The sequence below is a fragment of the Cucumis sativus genome, chromosome 7 (assembly GCF_000004075.3).
Source record: "Cucumis sativus cultivar 9930 chromosome 7, Cucumber_9930_V3, whole genome shotgun sequence".
Classification (NCBI taxonomy): Eukaryota; Viridiplantae; Streptophyta; class Magnoliopsida; order Cucurbitales; family Cucurbitaceae; genus Cucumis; species Cucumis sativus.
In genome coordinates, this window is record NC_026661.2 from 2133831 (window position 1) to 2149099 (window position 15269).

The following is a 15269-nucleotide window of genomic DNA, read 5'->3' on the forward strand; positions in this document are numbered from 1 at the left end:
CTGTATTCATTTTTAACATTCCATAGGTTTGATCCATTCTTTGATGATTCATGAAGCTGATCATGTACCTTTTTTCTTCCTTCCATTTTCTTCTAGGGAATGAAATATATAATGAAAATAAATCATACAATTTGAACTATTCTATCCCTTTAGATGTAGACCTTCGTGAGTCGTGTTATAACATTCAATTCTACGAATGTTTTTATACTCTTAACAACCTGAAATGTGTTATCAGATTCTCTTGAGTTTTGGAATGTTTACATAGTTGAAATTAATATACAATCAATGAAAAATCATAATTTAAGTAATCAAACTAGTACTATTATAGAATCCCTAAACATCCAATAATATCAGCGAAATCTATTTAAACATAATTGAATGATCATCGTTAAGTTCAAAATCTCATAGATATGTTGAAATAGGGAAAATAATCCTTCATACCCACTAGAAGAAAAACTAGCTTCTATGATAGTTCAATGCAACCCAAATTAAAGAGAGGGAAGAAAAAACTGTCGTAGAATGTCAAAACACGCGTTTTTGGCAGAAAAAAACGCTGTTTTCGGGTTCTACCTTTTTGTGACAGTTATTTGATGTCATTAAAGTAATTGATTTATTTAAATTTATTAAAATATAACTTAATTTTATATTCCAAAAAAGACAAAACTCACACGCCCTTCTCCAAATCGTCTTCCTCTTCGACCCTCACTCCGCCGACCAGACCATCAGACGAACAACCACCGTCGATCTCTGAAAATGTCGTTGACCGTCTCCCAATGTTGTCTGTCACTGCCAATCGTCGCCCACTATCCATCTTTGGAACCAAACGCCCACCGTCGACGTTGGAGACATTTACTAAGGTTAGGTTTTGTTACTGTCTCTGATTCTTCTTCTTCTTCCTTTCCATTTCTTTCTTTTTGTTTTTTTTGTCTCTGTATTAAAACTTATTTGTTGAGGAACACTAGTTTTGATTGAATTTTTTTAGGGTAGATTTTGTTTTACCAAAGAGATGAACACCAGTCCATATTAAGCCATGGAATTCTTTGATTGTAAAATCTTCACCAAAATTTTCATAATTATTTTTTATGGTGTCATTCCAATTGTTTGTTAGTGTCGATTTCTTTGCAATCTTCAGAATTCTTTTCTTTGTTTTCAAGAATTTGTGTAGGTTGGTAGAGATTTGCACTTGTGAAACAACACAAGATTTTGTTATAGTTTAAATCTATAAAAATTAGAGAATCTAAGAAGTGTGATTAACGATAACAATCTGAGGAGCTTGAGAGGGTAATTGCATCCAATGTGTGTGGATCATTATTTAACAAATATGAGGAGCTTTTGATGAGAAGAAATAATTGCATTGCAGTTATGAAATCTGTTCAACAATCCATGAATTTGCTTGGTCTTCCACAAACTACAAATAAAAGAACCATTGTGAATTTCTGTTTTCAGAATGCTTCATTGTTCTTTTGCACGGTTTCGGGTACGTTTAAGTTGTATTTGAAGTCATTAGAGCCATTGAAGGCTTTGGTGATTGATGAAACAGCACAGTTGAAAGAGTGTGAGTGTGTTATTCCAATGCAACTGGCTGACATAAAGCATGCAATCCTCATAGGTGATGAGTGTCAATTGCCAGCATTGGTTCAGAGCAATGTAAGAAAGTTTCTCCCTTTATTTAATCACATTTGTTTTAACATATATTGACACTTCGATACACACTTGTTAAACATGATAAATACCTTTTGAACACTCACGTACACATATGGATAACCTAAACATTTCATAGACTTAAAATTCCCATACCCTATTTGAGAGGCTAAGCTCATTGGGGCATCCAAAACATCTTCTCAATGTGCAATACAGAATGCATCCATCCATAAGCCTTTTCCCAAACTCAAAATTCTACTCAAGTCAGATCTCAGATGGTCCTAATGTCAAAGCTAAAGCCTATGAAAAGACGTTTCTTCCGCGACCGATGTTCGGTTCGTATTCTTTCATAAACATAAATGGTGCACGAGAAGAAAAGGATGAAATTGGACACAGTTTGAAAAACATGGTAGAGGTTGATGTTATGCTCAAAATTGTTCATTCTTTGTCTCAAGGTATAATATTTTCTCTATTTGATCTTTGTTTTCGGCTTGGTTACTTCTGTGTCAGATGAAATTTTCTCAAATTGTTATATACATTATTATTTTGCTATTTTTATGTAAATCTCTTTCGTTTTCTTAGGAGCATGAAAGCATTTCAACTTGGTTAGTGTGTCTTTCACATGTATGTACCATACATATCGAATAGTTTAGTTTGCCTACTGCGTTTGACCCTAAGATACTAAAGCCTAAATGTATAAGACCCTTGTTGGTAGAAAAGATTTTATCTCACAGTAGTTGTAGGAAATCAAAATAGCACTAAAATATGTTAGACATATATTTAATGCTTATTTCGTACTAAATAGACCGTAGATAAAATAGCAAAACTAGAGAGTGAAATACATGGTGTGTCAAAGTAAAATTTGAAATATATTGTTAAATTGCAGAACTCATAGACTATAATTTTTCATTTGTAAAACAGTATGTCTTCTAAAAACATTCATGTCCATGTTGTGCCCATGGCGTGTCATCTTGTTTCATGTCGAATCTTTAATACATATATATTTTTTAATATAATATATGTTTGTAGCATGTGTTGACTCAAAAGGAAAGATGAGCATTGGTGTAGTGTCCCCATATTCAGCTCAAGTCGTTACCATTCAACACAAAATTGGGAAGAAGTACAATTGTAATGGATTTAATGTGAAGGTGAGTTCAGTTGATGGCTTTCAGGGAGGGGAGGAAGATATCATTATTATTTCCACTGTTTGGTGTAATACAGGATCGTCCATCGGGTTTTTGTCGAGTAATCAAAGAACAAATGTCGCACTTACAAGAGCTAGGTAGCTGCTTTCTAGTTTCTCTATGCTTACTCTCTTTTTGTTCCTTTACTTCAACATGTATAATTCAAATTAAATTAAACGCAGGGTGACTTTCAAGTTGTTTATTTGGAGTGAAAGGAGCTTTTAGCTCATTAACTAAATGAAAACAATTTTCAAAATTAATCATCATATGATGTTTTTTTTATTTATGATTTTTTCCTTCCGATTGACCATTATAATGTATTTGAAAACTAGTCCTTTTCTTTGACTTAAGAGTAGGTACTGTTTGTAGATATTGGGAAACTTCAAAACACTGTCAAAGAGTAACTCGGTTTGGGAAGAGTTGGTTATGGATGCCAAGAATCGTGGCTGTTTCTTCAATGCTAATGCCAATGCCATAACCAAAGACATCCAACAGATAGTTCCACTACTGGATTATTTCAACTCCAATGATGAAGGAAGAAGCTTGGAGATAATGGAGGGAAAGAACGTAGAAGATCATGAATCCAAGGCCAAGAGGCTGCTGCAGTTGTTGTGGCAAGATTAACTTCATAAAAAATGGAGATGGAGGTATTCTTAAATGCTTATAACCCTAAAAATGACTTCAACACTTCTATTTATGAATTTCATGAAGCCACTGGGCTGATTTTAAATTGCTAGGATGATCAACCTGTTGAGGAAGGTAACATTAATCTTGTTTTGTTTACATTTGAACTACTCAAATTTCTATCACATAAAAATTATCATTCATGAACATAATAAAGTGGATCTTAAAGATGTAGAAAATGACTTTTGTTTAGTGTTTAATTGAACGGAAAATTTTGGGTAAAGTTCTTTCTTGTAATATTTTTTTTACTTTGGTTTTAATTTTTTTTCTGTGAAGAATGCTCCTCCTTCCTTGTTCTCAATTTTTATCTACAACATATTTTTGTTTTTCTTAGTATTTGAACATTTTTGTATTCGTAGCAACCTAACTTTGTTGTTTCTCTTAGTTTGGTTGTGATTTGAGTATTTTATATTTGGGGTTCAGGAAGGGCAGTATTTGTTGAAGGAATTCCCCGTGAACTGGTTTCTTGTAAGAAGTATTGTAAAGTTTTAGAAGTATTGTAAAGTTTTGAAGGTTGGGTTGTGGTAATGGAAGCACCGTTATTCCAATCTTGTTGTAACCTCCAATGTATTCTATTTTCCCTCTACTTTACTTCTTAGTCATGTTCCTCAATTTTGTTTGTTTTTTTTTTTTTTAGAAATTTAGTTGATAAATACTGTTTGTGTTTGCTTTGTGCTTGCTTATATGAGATATTATTAAAAAAATCTTATCGTTGAAATTAATTCGAAAGTAGAGAAAAATCAGTGTCAACTGGAGGAGTCTTTTAGAACAGAAGAATAAAAAGGCAAATGTTATTGAATGGGCTCTTAAAGCTTCCACATTTTCTATCTTGCTCTTTACATTTTACTGTTTAGGTTAGCTTTCATATTCTATAAAAAAAAAAAAATAGAAATAATATGAACGTATTCAACCAAAGTTTCATTATTTCTATTGTTTGTAGTTGTATAGTAATATGTGGTTGTGACATTGCTTTCTTTTTTTTCCTGTTTCTTTTGTATTACTCTATTTTACAGCAAGCTAATTTTAAAGGTGTGAAGTGTATTTTGATGTATTTTGATTTTGGGGAAGAATTCAGATGACAAAAGCATCAAGAAGTCGATCGTCGGTCTGAAAAGTTAGTGATAAACATCTAGGTTGATTGTTACAATATAAATCTCTTATTTGTTAATGTCTTTTCCTTATCTTATCCATCCTCTTTCAACATATCTTGCTAATTTCATAAGCTAACATTGGTTGCGATAGACTATAATGCTAGTGATTCTGATTCAGATGAATTGACTCGTGATTCTTAACCACACCAGTGTTGTTGATTTCTCTATGTCATGTCAAAACAACCACTTGTATCTCCTCCACGACATGTCGTTTTAGAAATTTAATTAACTTGTAATTCTTTGAATTTATGTGTGGCATCAATTATTCTTTCTTGTACATGTGAGAGTAAAGCATGCATAGTTTATTGTTTGTAGTCATTCCTTCTGTCATCAATATTTTTGCTTATGCTGATTTTTTTTTTTTTTTTTGCAGTAATTTATGTGTTCTTTGGGTTTTATGATTTAATTGTTATGTTGTTTTCCTGAATTTATAGGTTGGATATGCTTCAGCTAAGTTAAAGTTAGATGGTCGTATCAGGTACGATTTTCTCAAATAATCCCCAGATTTTTGTTTTTCGCTCATTAACTTGTCTAGTTTGTTACTGAATTCTACCTTCCAATTCTACCAATAATATTCAACAAGGTATTTATTTGGATTAAACTTGCTCTGAGATAAAATTTCTATGGCTGGGCTGGGATGCAGGGGAAGGAATTCATTAGGTTGTTATTAGCAAATACCACTATTTGTTGGGCTGTGATGCATATTGTTGCTTAAAAACTCTTTCTTAACGCAACAAATTTTATCAATGCTTTTAACTCATTCCTCCATTTGTTCATGGAATTATGTAATGATGATTTGATGTAAATCCTTACTAATTAAGAATCTTGGCTACAATCTTCTTCGCTTGACATTCAGCTAAGTTAAAGTTAATTGTGAAATCTTCATTTCTTTCATTTAGAGTTCTCTTGGCCTATCGTTAGTTTAGTTGATATGTTTGTTTGCTACCATTCATTATTGTAGTTTTTCACCATTCTTCACTTATGGATTATTTGGTATGAAGTTTTATGAGATAATCCTTTGTGGAATGACTAGGTGATTGTTAGGACAGTTCTTATGCAATTTTTGTATGCATAAGCAACCTTCTTCTCCCCTTCCCCATGATTCTTTTCAATTCTGAAAACGTAGGTAGCTTCTATGTTTTCTTTCCTCTTCCCATGATTACTCTTTTATGTTTTCTTTCATCATCGTCCCATGTTTACTCTTCTATGTTTTCTTTCCACTTTCCATGTATACTCTTGTGTTTTACTCTTCTATGTTTTCTTTCCTCTTTCCATGTATACTCTTGTGTCTTCTCGTAACTATATTTCTATATCTATACCTTTTGTTCTTCTTTTATCACAACTTTTTGGTGCACTTTTCACCTTCCTTGAAAACACATTTGAATCCTAAGTCATATTTTAAAAAAAATATGAAGCGAGTTGTACTCTCTTGTCCTATGATGGATGCTTATATTCATGTTGTCTTTGTAGGTTCAACTGGAGTCGACAACTTCATGAGTTTACTTTCAAAGAACATTTTCAGAGACGAATGTTCTCGGTTGGTCGTTTATGTTTTAGCAGAAAATCTTGTTATATGTATTCTGATGCTATTTAAAATATTTTTTGATTAAGGGCTAGAATTCCGTACTTGTAAATTGTTGGAAGTTGATTGGAAATGTATGAATATTATAAATTGTATTATAGCGTATATATATTAAAGTGTCGGCTATTTTTTACTATATGGGTGTCAATATTATAAATTCAAAATTGTCATTGTCGGCTACATTATTGTCATTCAAATGGTTCGTGTAATGGCGGAGTGGCAAAGAGAATAGAAAAAAATTGTAGTAATCGAGTAATTTGCAACAGGAAAAACATGTCGTAATATATGAATTTGTGACAGTTATTAATTGTTGTGAATACCAAAACAATGACAGTTTTTTTTTACAAAATCAATTGTCACGATTGCCCTATCTTTGACAGAAAAAAAATGTCGTCAATAGCAAAATAATGACATTTCTTTAAAAAAAACTGTCGCGATTGACATATCTGTGACATTTAAAACATATCACAATAAACGAATTCGCGACATTTATTTAACTGTCGTTAATACATAAATGATGTAGTTATTCATTGTCATAAAATAAAATATGACAGTTATTTGATGTCGTAGAATTCTAACTAACGACATTTATTTTATGTCATGAAATAAGTTATTGCGACAGTTTTTGAAAACTGTCATGGAAGGACTTTTCATGACTCCCGCTTCTATAACTGAAAATAACTGTCATGGATTTTGTTCGCAACAGTAAATAACTGTCGTCGTAGACCATTTTTCTACTAGTGACCCAAGCTAGAATATAATCAAATTGAAATGTAAAAACAATCACAAAATGATATTGCTTATTGAATTAATTAATTGTTTTTTCTAACTTTTTTAGTTTTGTTACTGGTGAAACATAGGCTTTGAAAGATGCATGGATCAATGACGCATGTGCATCTGTCCGTCCAAGTGCGGTGGTTACTCTAAGGAGAATATTTAAAGTAAGAGAAGGAGAATTTAAAGCCCCTTCACTACGAGAAAAATGACAATTTCTATACAATCCAAATTAAAAGAAGAAAAAAAAAAACTGTCACAAATTGTCAAAATGCGCATTTTTGGCGTGAAAAGACGAAAATTTTCGGATTGACCAAATTTATGACAGTTTTTTAATGTCATAAATCTATGACATTTTTTAACTATCATTAAATATTAATAATAAAATAATATTTATTTGTTTCAAGTTAAAAGAAAGGAAATAAAGAAAATAAAGGAAAGAAAGAAAAGAAAGGAAAGCCTCTAAATTTCAAAAACGCTCTCCCCCTCTCTTTGCGAAAATCACAGCTGCACTTCCCTCACTGCAATCTTTCTCAATCTCTCCACTGCCTACGTCGGTGGCTTCTGCGACTGAGCGCTGACCATCCAAACGCACCGCTACCACCTATCGCCGGCGTCTTCTCCCTCACTCTCAGGTTTTCTTTTCCCGTCACGCGTCCGTGGCTCCATTTCGACTTCATCCTATTTTTACATTAGATTCAGGTTTTGGAGGAGTTTATCGTGTTGTCCAGCAAATGTTAATTACATTTTGGGGAATTTCCAGTAAGTATCGAAATTTTTTTTCTGTCCTTTCGAAATTCACTGCAAATTGCTGAAAATTGGGTTTTAATATTTGAAATTTCATTATGCCTAGGTTTGAATTGTGTTAAATTAAAGGTTTTAGAGAAGTTTTGAATAAAAAATAGGTTGGGCAAATTTTTTAATGTTTGATGGGAATTCTCATTACCCAAATCCCAAATTGCAAAATGGATGAAATTTTGATTTCCAATTCCACTTTGTCTTTGGTTGTTTATGTGAATGCAATTTACTCTCCAATCGCTTCAGAACTCATCTCCTATATGTTGGATTCCATGCGAATGAGTCAATGTGATATGTTGATGGTTCTTTTTATGAAAAACATCCCTCATAGTTTTGATTTGATTTTATAGGAGATATGTGTTTGTTTTGTCTATCATCATATTCATCATATTCAATATTGTTGTTTACGATCATTTTTCTAATGTGAATCACATTTTTTCTTTATGGTTGACTATGTGATGAAGCATTTTGGTAGCTTACAATATGTTTGATTACAATGTGTTTGATGAAATGTCTCAATGAAGCATTTGATTGATTTTTAATTGATTTTTGTTCATTTGAATTAGGAAAATTCTAAGAAACGTTTTATTTTGTTGAGAATACAAAGGGAAAAAGGAGATTGTGTTTGCTTTTGTTCTCTAAAAGTTGATCAACTTCTTCATCCATATGTATTTTGCAGGTCAGACGACCTACGGGGATTATTTGTGCAGTTTGGTCCTCTTAAGGACACTTACTTGCCACAAGATTATTATTTTGGGTAGGGTACTTTGGAAGATTGTTATATTGATTTTGTATGCATTTGGTGTGTATATGCGGTAGCCACCTATTTTTATCCTATACATTATATCTTTTTTAAAATACTAATATTAGTAATAATGACTAAATTATTTATTTATCTATTTACTTTAAAAAAAGCTAAAAAAAATAATAACATAATATTTTATAATATTTCATTTTTATGAAACAAAAATAAATCAATTTATTTTTAAAAAATATTTTAATATCATATTTGTACTATTTTAGGAAAAAAGAAATGAATTTGTTCTAAATAAAATCTTCTAATATCAATTTTGACTTACTTAAATCATTTTAGGAAAAAAGAAAATCAATTTTAAATAAAAGTATTTTAATATTCATTAATTTATTTTTCACAAAATCTCAAAATATCTCATTTAATTTATTTTAGGAAAATGAAAATTTGTACGGTCTATTAATAGGGACCATTGTCATTTCAAAGAAATGAGAAAGAGTTTTTTTAAACAAATAATTCTTTGGATGAAAATTTTCTTACAAAAAGTCTTTAAGAAAATTTTGTTAGAGAATCTCTGCGAATTGGAAAAAAAAAAAATTCTGCAAACGTAAGTATTTTATTATTTATTTATTTGTTTATTCTTACTTTCTTTTACTTTGGTTGTTATTATTTTTATTTTCTTAAAAAAAAAAACCTTAGTCTTTTCTTCTCCCTAAAAAATAGAGAAAAAGAACATAAGACTTTTTTTTTTAATCTTTACTTTATTCTCTTTAAAAACACACACATATATAAAGAAAATTTCATTTACTTATTATTATTAATATAATTTTATTTGTTATTAACTTTTTTTTATTACTGTTTTTCTTAACTTTATTTATTTTAACTTCTGTTTTTCTTCTTTTTAACTTTATTATTATAACTATGGCTTTCTATGTATTTAAAACTTATTATTATTGATTTATTTATATAATTACTATTTATTTATATAATTACTATTTATTTATATAATTACTATTTATTTAATTATTTATTTGTTATAATAATAATTATTATTATTATTTGGCCTTGCGGCCACACTTCTTGTTTTTTTAAAAAAATGTTTTTCTTTCTCTTCTAATTCCTTTTATTTCTTTTGTTTCCTTATTTCTTCTTTCCTTTTTCCTTATTTATTTATTTCTTTCTTCTTTATTTTTATTTATTTATCTATTCATTTTCGTTATCTGCATTTTCTATTTTCTTTTTATTTATTTTAAATTATTTTTATTGCATGCATAATAATTATTGTTATGTAGTTTTAAACTTATCAATATTTTTTTCACTTTGCAATGTTACCATGATATTTTATAACAATTATTTTTCTTCTTCTTATATCGTATTTATCTTTACATTTTATCATTCTAAAAAAATCCGACAATGGAATTAGAAATATCTGGGAGTCCGTTATTTCTAAATTTTTGAGGTGAGGGAATCTGTTCTTTGGGAGTCCAAGATCGATTCCCAATATTTTTTTAAAAAAATAAAATCTTATCTTACTTGCTTAATCTGTCGTGTGATATATTTGATTCCATTGTGCATTTCCTATTGACCTAATTTTGAAATCTTTCTTAAATTTCCCTTTTTAACCGTTTAGAAATTTTTACTTTAAAACTATTCCTTTTAATTTTTTAAAAAAATGTTCAAAATATAAATCTATATTTCATATGTTTTCCTTAATCAACTTTTTTAATAACTCACTTCTATTTCGCTAAAATTATTCCTATGATGGAATCTATAAAATTTAGGAGTCCGATTTCCTAGAATTCTTAAGGTGAGAGATCACATCTTTGGAAGTCCGAAATTTGATCCCAAGAAAAAATGAATTTAATCAATGTTTTAAAAAAAAATCAAAGACTAGCCTATGATAAATTTTGAGAAATTGTAATAATTTCTCATTTTCTTAAGGTGAGAAACTTTCTTTCAATATATAGTCTAATTAATGGAATATAATTCCACTTATTTTATGAGATCATTGCTTCAAATATTGAAGTAATGAGGGATGAAATAAAACATTAGTTTTAAAATAAATTTAAAAATATTTTCAATTGAAGATTTTAAATTTGGCCACCGTTTTTCTAAATGGGTGTTGTGGGGTGCTAATACCTTCTCCACACACAAATTACACCCGAACTCAAATTCTATTTTTCGTAGACCATTTTTTCAAAATTGTTTATTTTATTTGGTGTCCAATCACACCGTAAAAAATATTGGTGGCGACTCCTATTTTATTTTAAAACTAGCTCTTTTGAGGACGTCGGCCGCTCCGCGTCGTCTCGGGCACGTGGCGACATATGCATGTCTGAATTTTTTTTTTTTTCTGGATGTTAACTCATTTAGTCCTTTAGTTTTGGACGTATCCGATCTACTTTACATATTTGTAAATATGTTTTTATTGATGGTTGGTCCTATAGTGATTGCTTAATGGTTTGGAAATGGTCCTATGTTTTCAATTATTTGGTTTTCCAATAATAACATACAATCTGTTTATGGACTTTGGTTGTTTTTATTGAAAGTGATAATGTTTGAAGACACCCAATGAAGTAATAAGAGTATCTTGTGGAATACAAGAAGCATGAATTTTTTTTTGTGTGTTGATGACATTCAAGTTCTGATGACTTAATGTTTACGTGTAGATTTGGTCGAAGTTGGGTTACAGTACATTGAGAAGTTCAAGTCTTGAAGAATTTCATCTCAGTTTTTTCTTAGCCACTCAGAAGGTTAGCATGGTGATGTTAATATTCTCTTGTTAGAGCTCTCTGTCGATGTTTCTGCCACTCCCAATCGATAGATTAATGATCAATGATATCACTGGTTTAAGTGACATTTTGGAAAAATATGCTAAGTTCTTTTTTTTTTTTTAATTTTTTATTAAGATTCTCTGTAAATATTAAATATTAGAGGTGGGTGTGGAAATGGATGGAGAGCTTGGAAAATGAAATCTGTCTTCTTTTTTTTTTTTTTCTAGAGGGGGGATTTTCAAGATGAGCGTATATCAAAAGACGAATGAGATATTTAAAAAAAGAGTAAAAGATAAAAAATAAAAAAAAAGGAGATGAGTATCTTTTCTTTTTTTGTTTGTATAGGGTTTTAGCAAATTCACATATTTTAATCGTTAGCTGTATTTTGTGGAGTTGTAAACTCTTTAGGATTGTATCAAGGAAAGAAAAAGATAAACGATATATTATTATTTATGAATGTATTGAAATGCTAATGATGTTGTGTGATTGTGTTTGTCCCGATATAGGATATTTGAGTCACACAACAAGCCTTGAATTATGTTATTTAATACTTCTTCTGTGCTCATCACTAATTTTTAAGATTATATGACAACAAGTTTTCTTTATTATTTTCGTAAAAATATCATTACCTATTCATTGATTTCTGAATTTTTTATGGTTAATTTGCATTATTTAGTAGATTTTATGGCAAGGAATTGGAAATGGTTTTCTTTTGAAATAACACTTGATTTGTTCCTTGAATGTTGTTGAGCTATTTCCTTGAGTGACCTCGTTTTTTCTCATTATTGGTGTTTTTGAGTGAGTGGGTAAATTACAAATATATAGACTTAGTGGGGTGGAGTAGAGAAAGGGGAGAGTGAATTTGTCTTTTATTTATATTATTTTAATGTAGATACGGTTCATTAATGTTAACTTGTTTGTAGTTTGTTACTCCTTTGAACTAATCGATTTCATTGGTTCAAGGAAGTAGATTTTTAAATTGAAAATTGTGGGTTCCAATCTACATAAGTAATTTCCATGTTTGCACAGTAAGTTTACATTACAAACATGTTTGCACAGTAGGATAATTATTGGTGTTCATTGGAATTATAAGTTATGCTATTATTCAGGATCTAGTTGCAAATTCTTATTTTTTTAGGATCTAGTTGTGGGTAATGATGTGCTTAATCTTCATGAGATTTTGTTTATTGCATGTTCCTAACTTCATGTTATGTTACTCTCTGTCCAAAATTCTATCTACTTTGTTGATGTTAGTTCTTTTCTCCATATTTGCAGTGGGGAATCTATGTTACTGGTTTGTGAGAAGAGATTGTTGCTTCTTTTGAGAAAGTTAATTTCAAAAGAATACAGTCTTTTGCTTCCTCCTTAAAGAGCTCATTGGAATTTTCTTTTGTTTCAAAATTTATTTTATATTTCTCAACCCTTGGGTTAATAATTCTAAAATTCTGATTGAGACTGAAGAGTTGAATAGGGAGCTCAATGGAATTTAACCCCTTTGATGCTATTATTTGCTTTATATATGTGTTTTTCTGAATGGAACACATTGGGTCATGGGAGAACAACAGGAAAGCAGCTCTTGAGGCTGAACTAAAACAAATTGAGGTAATTAGAAAATAAAATATATGTAATGTGTTTAAGTTTTATTTGTATAGTATGTAGATGCTATTTACGATTTTAGTTCTAGAATTTTAGAAAAATTCATTAAATATAAACTCACAACCTCAGTGAAGATTCCAAAATCTGTAATTCGATATTTCTCTTCATTGACGGAACTGCTCTTTACAACTATGTTTTTTTTTTTTTTTTGTCGATTTCATTTGGATTGATTTTGTAATGAGAGCATGAAAAATTTGAGAAGAAGAAGGGTGAGTATATAGAGAAAATGAAGAACAAAATAGCATTGATACACAAAACAACATAAGAAAATAAGGTTGTTAATTGAAGCAAAGCATAGAGAAGAAAGGCTGAAGGCAAAGGCAGAGGAAATTGCTGCCAAACACAGAGCTACTGGAACTGCTCCTAAGAAGATTTTCAATTGTTTCTAATTTTAAATTAAACCATATATGTTTACAATAATTTTAAAGCTGAAATGTGCTTGATTTTCTGTAATGGTATGCTCTTGTTTCCATTTCTTATTGACTTGTTAAAAGTTAAGATGTTCAAAAAGCTAACCACAAAAGTTCTTATATTAGATATTTTTTATCTCTGACAGACTATCGGTTCCAATTTGTAGGAACGGTGTATTTAGGTACTTTAGAACCTCAACTACCTTCAAGTAGATTGTACATTGTAAGGAAATCATAGTAAGGTATCCATAAACAATATTCATCTCTATACATTGAATCTAGGAGAAGAATTTGTGCATGTCATCATACTCGGGTGTATAAAGATTCAGAATTCATTTAGAAGTTTTAGTTTTCTTATTGTAAACATATTACGTTGCATATCTACATTTGTGCTTATTATTTTGCATGATCTTAAACGTCCAAATCCAATCACTAAAGTTTGATTACATGATGAAAATGTGATTCAGCCTTCAGATGTATGATCATAGAGAATTGGGAAGCATCCAATAGAAATGGAGCACGTCAGACAATAAAGGTATATATCTTATGAAGGCTAACAACTCAAGAGGATACCTCTAATGTTAACATGTAAAGAAGATAAGAACAATCTAACGATATAGTTAACAGGTAATATTTATTTCAAAGTATATACTCTTACAACTTTAGTTTGTTGAAGTTATTGGCTTTCCATTTTTCACTCTTTGATGATTTGTCATTATTCAATTTTAGTGGTTATATATGCTAAAACAAACTATTGAACTGTTGCTTTACGAAACAAGATAAATACTTGAAAACAATCGATCGATACCAACAATATACCTGCTAGGATGCTACAATTTTTTTTTTATCATGGATAGTATGCTTATACCGGTTGACTATTGCTACTTGTGTAAATTGCCATGGGTGTTATGTCTATACTTATTGCTATTGCTAAATTGCTACTTGTGTAAATTCTCATGGATTTTATGTTTGTACTCATTGGTAGAGCTTTTTTTAAAACAATCCATAACATTTTTTTTTTAATCATGGATAGTATGTTTATACCGGTTGACTATTGCTACTTGTGTAAATTGTAATGGGTGTTATGTCTATACTTATTGCTATTGCTAAATTGCTACTTGTGTAAATTGTTATGGATTTTATGTTTGTAAAAATTTTTATAAGAAACTAGGAGACCTTTAATTTTTGTCAAGCCATAAATGATACAAGTTGTTCTAGTTTCATTTTCCTAGTACCTTAATATTTCTTGGCTTCATTAACTGAAGTGGATTGCAAATGAAAACTGTCTTCTTTCTGATATTTGTAGATTTGAAAGTGTTTGACTCCTTAAGATGGAAACTTTTCGGTTCTTGTTGGATAACGTTTCTTCCAACCTTAGTTTCATTCATCTTGATTATTACTTATGATTACTTATTCAATAATTTTCTTGTTGCTTACTTATTTATATCCAGCTAAATTTTCTAAAGAGTAATGATACAAGAGCTGTAATTTGTAAAAAGTTCCAATACTGTAGACCAAGTGGATGTTAAGGTGATGCTGTTATTCTACATGTGTGCTATGCTATGTAGTTGTTTCTCTTATCGACGTATGTGGTGATAGATAATGCTCAATGTTGAAATTTTCTATAAGAGTTGTACTCTCTTGTTCTATGATGAATGCTAATATTCATATTGTCTTTGTAGGTTCAACTGGAGTCGACAACTTCATGGGTTTACTTTCAAAGTACATTTTCAGAGACGAACATTCTCGATTGGTCGTTTATGCTTTAGCAGAAAATCTTTTTATATGTATTTTGATGTTGTTTAATATATTTTTTTATTAAGGGCTGAAATTCCGTACTTGTAAATTGTTGGAACTTGATTGG

At 30.1% G+C, this 15269-nt stretch overlaps 1 protein-coding gene and 1 long non-coding RNA gene across 2 annotated transcripts; both read left to right on the plus strand.

Annotated features, from left to right (window-relative positions):
- The first annotated feature begins 665 nt into the window (after positions 1–665).
- On the plus strand, positions 666–6174 carry LOC116401643 (helicase sen1-like). The gene is made up of 9 exons (XM_031888959.1): positions 666–857; positions 1447–1477; positions 1610–1647; positions 1858–2096; positions 2671–2789; positions 2863–2923; positions 3195–3472; positions 5095–5138; positions 6131–6174. The coding sequence occupies exons 1-7, from the start codon at positions 754–756 to the stop codon at positions 3227–3229; spliced, it is 627 nt and encodes a 208-aa protein (XP_031744819.1). The 5' UTR covers positions 666–753; the 3' UTR covers positions 3230–3472; positions 5095–5138; positions 6131–6174.
- Positions 6175–7470: 1296 nt separating this feature from the next.
- Positions 7471–11826, plus strand: LOC116405170. The gene is made up of 3 exons (XR_004218300.1): positions 7471–7778; positions 8494–8571; positions 11235–11826. It is a non-coding gene; the product is annotated as an uncharacterized LOC116405170 (long non-coding RNA).
- Positions 11827–15269: the final 3443 nt, after the last annotated feature.

Bases quoted from the DNA above. Each gene is read 5' to 3' on its own strand.
- LOC116401643 (XM_031888959.1), top strand. From the start codon at position 754: ATGTCGTTGACCGTCTCCCAATGTTGTCTGTCACTGCCAATCGTCGCC. The intron at 858-1,446 runs GTTAGGTTTTGT...TTCTGTTTTCAG, and splicing joins CGTTGGAGACATTTACTAAG to AATGCTTCATTGTTCTTTTG. The intron at 2,790-2,862 runs GTGAGTTCAGTT...GGTGTAATACAG, and splicing joins GTAATGGATTTAATGTGAAG to GATCGTCCATCGGGTTTTTG.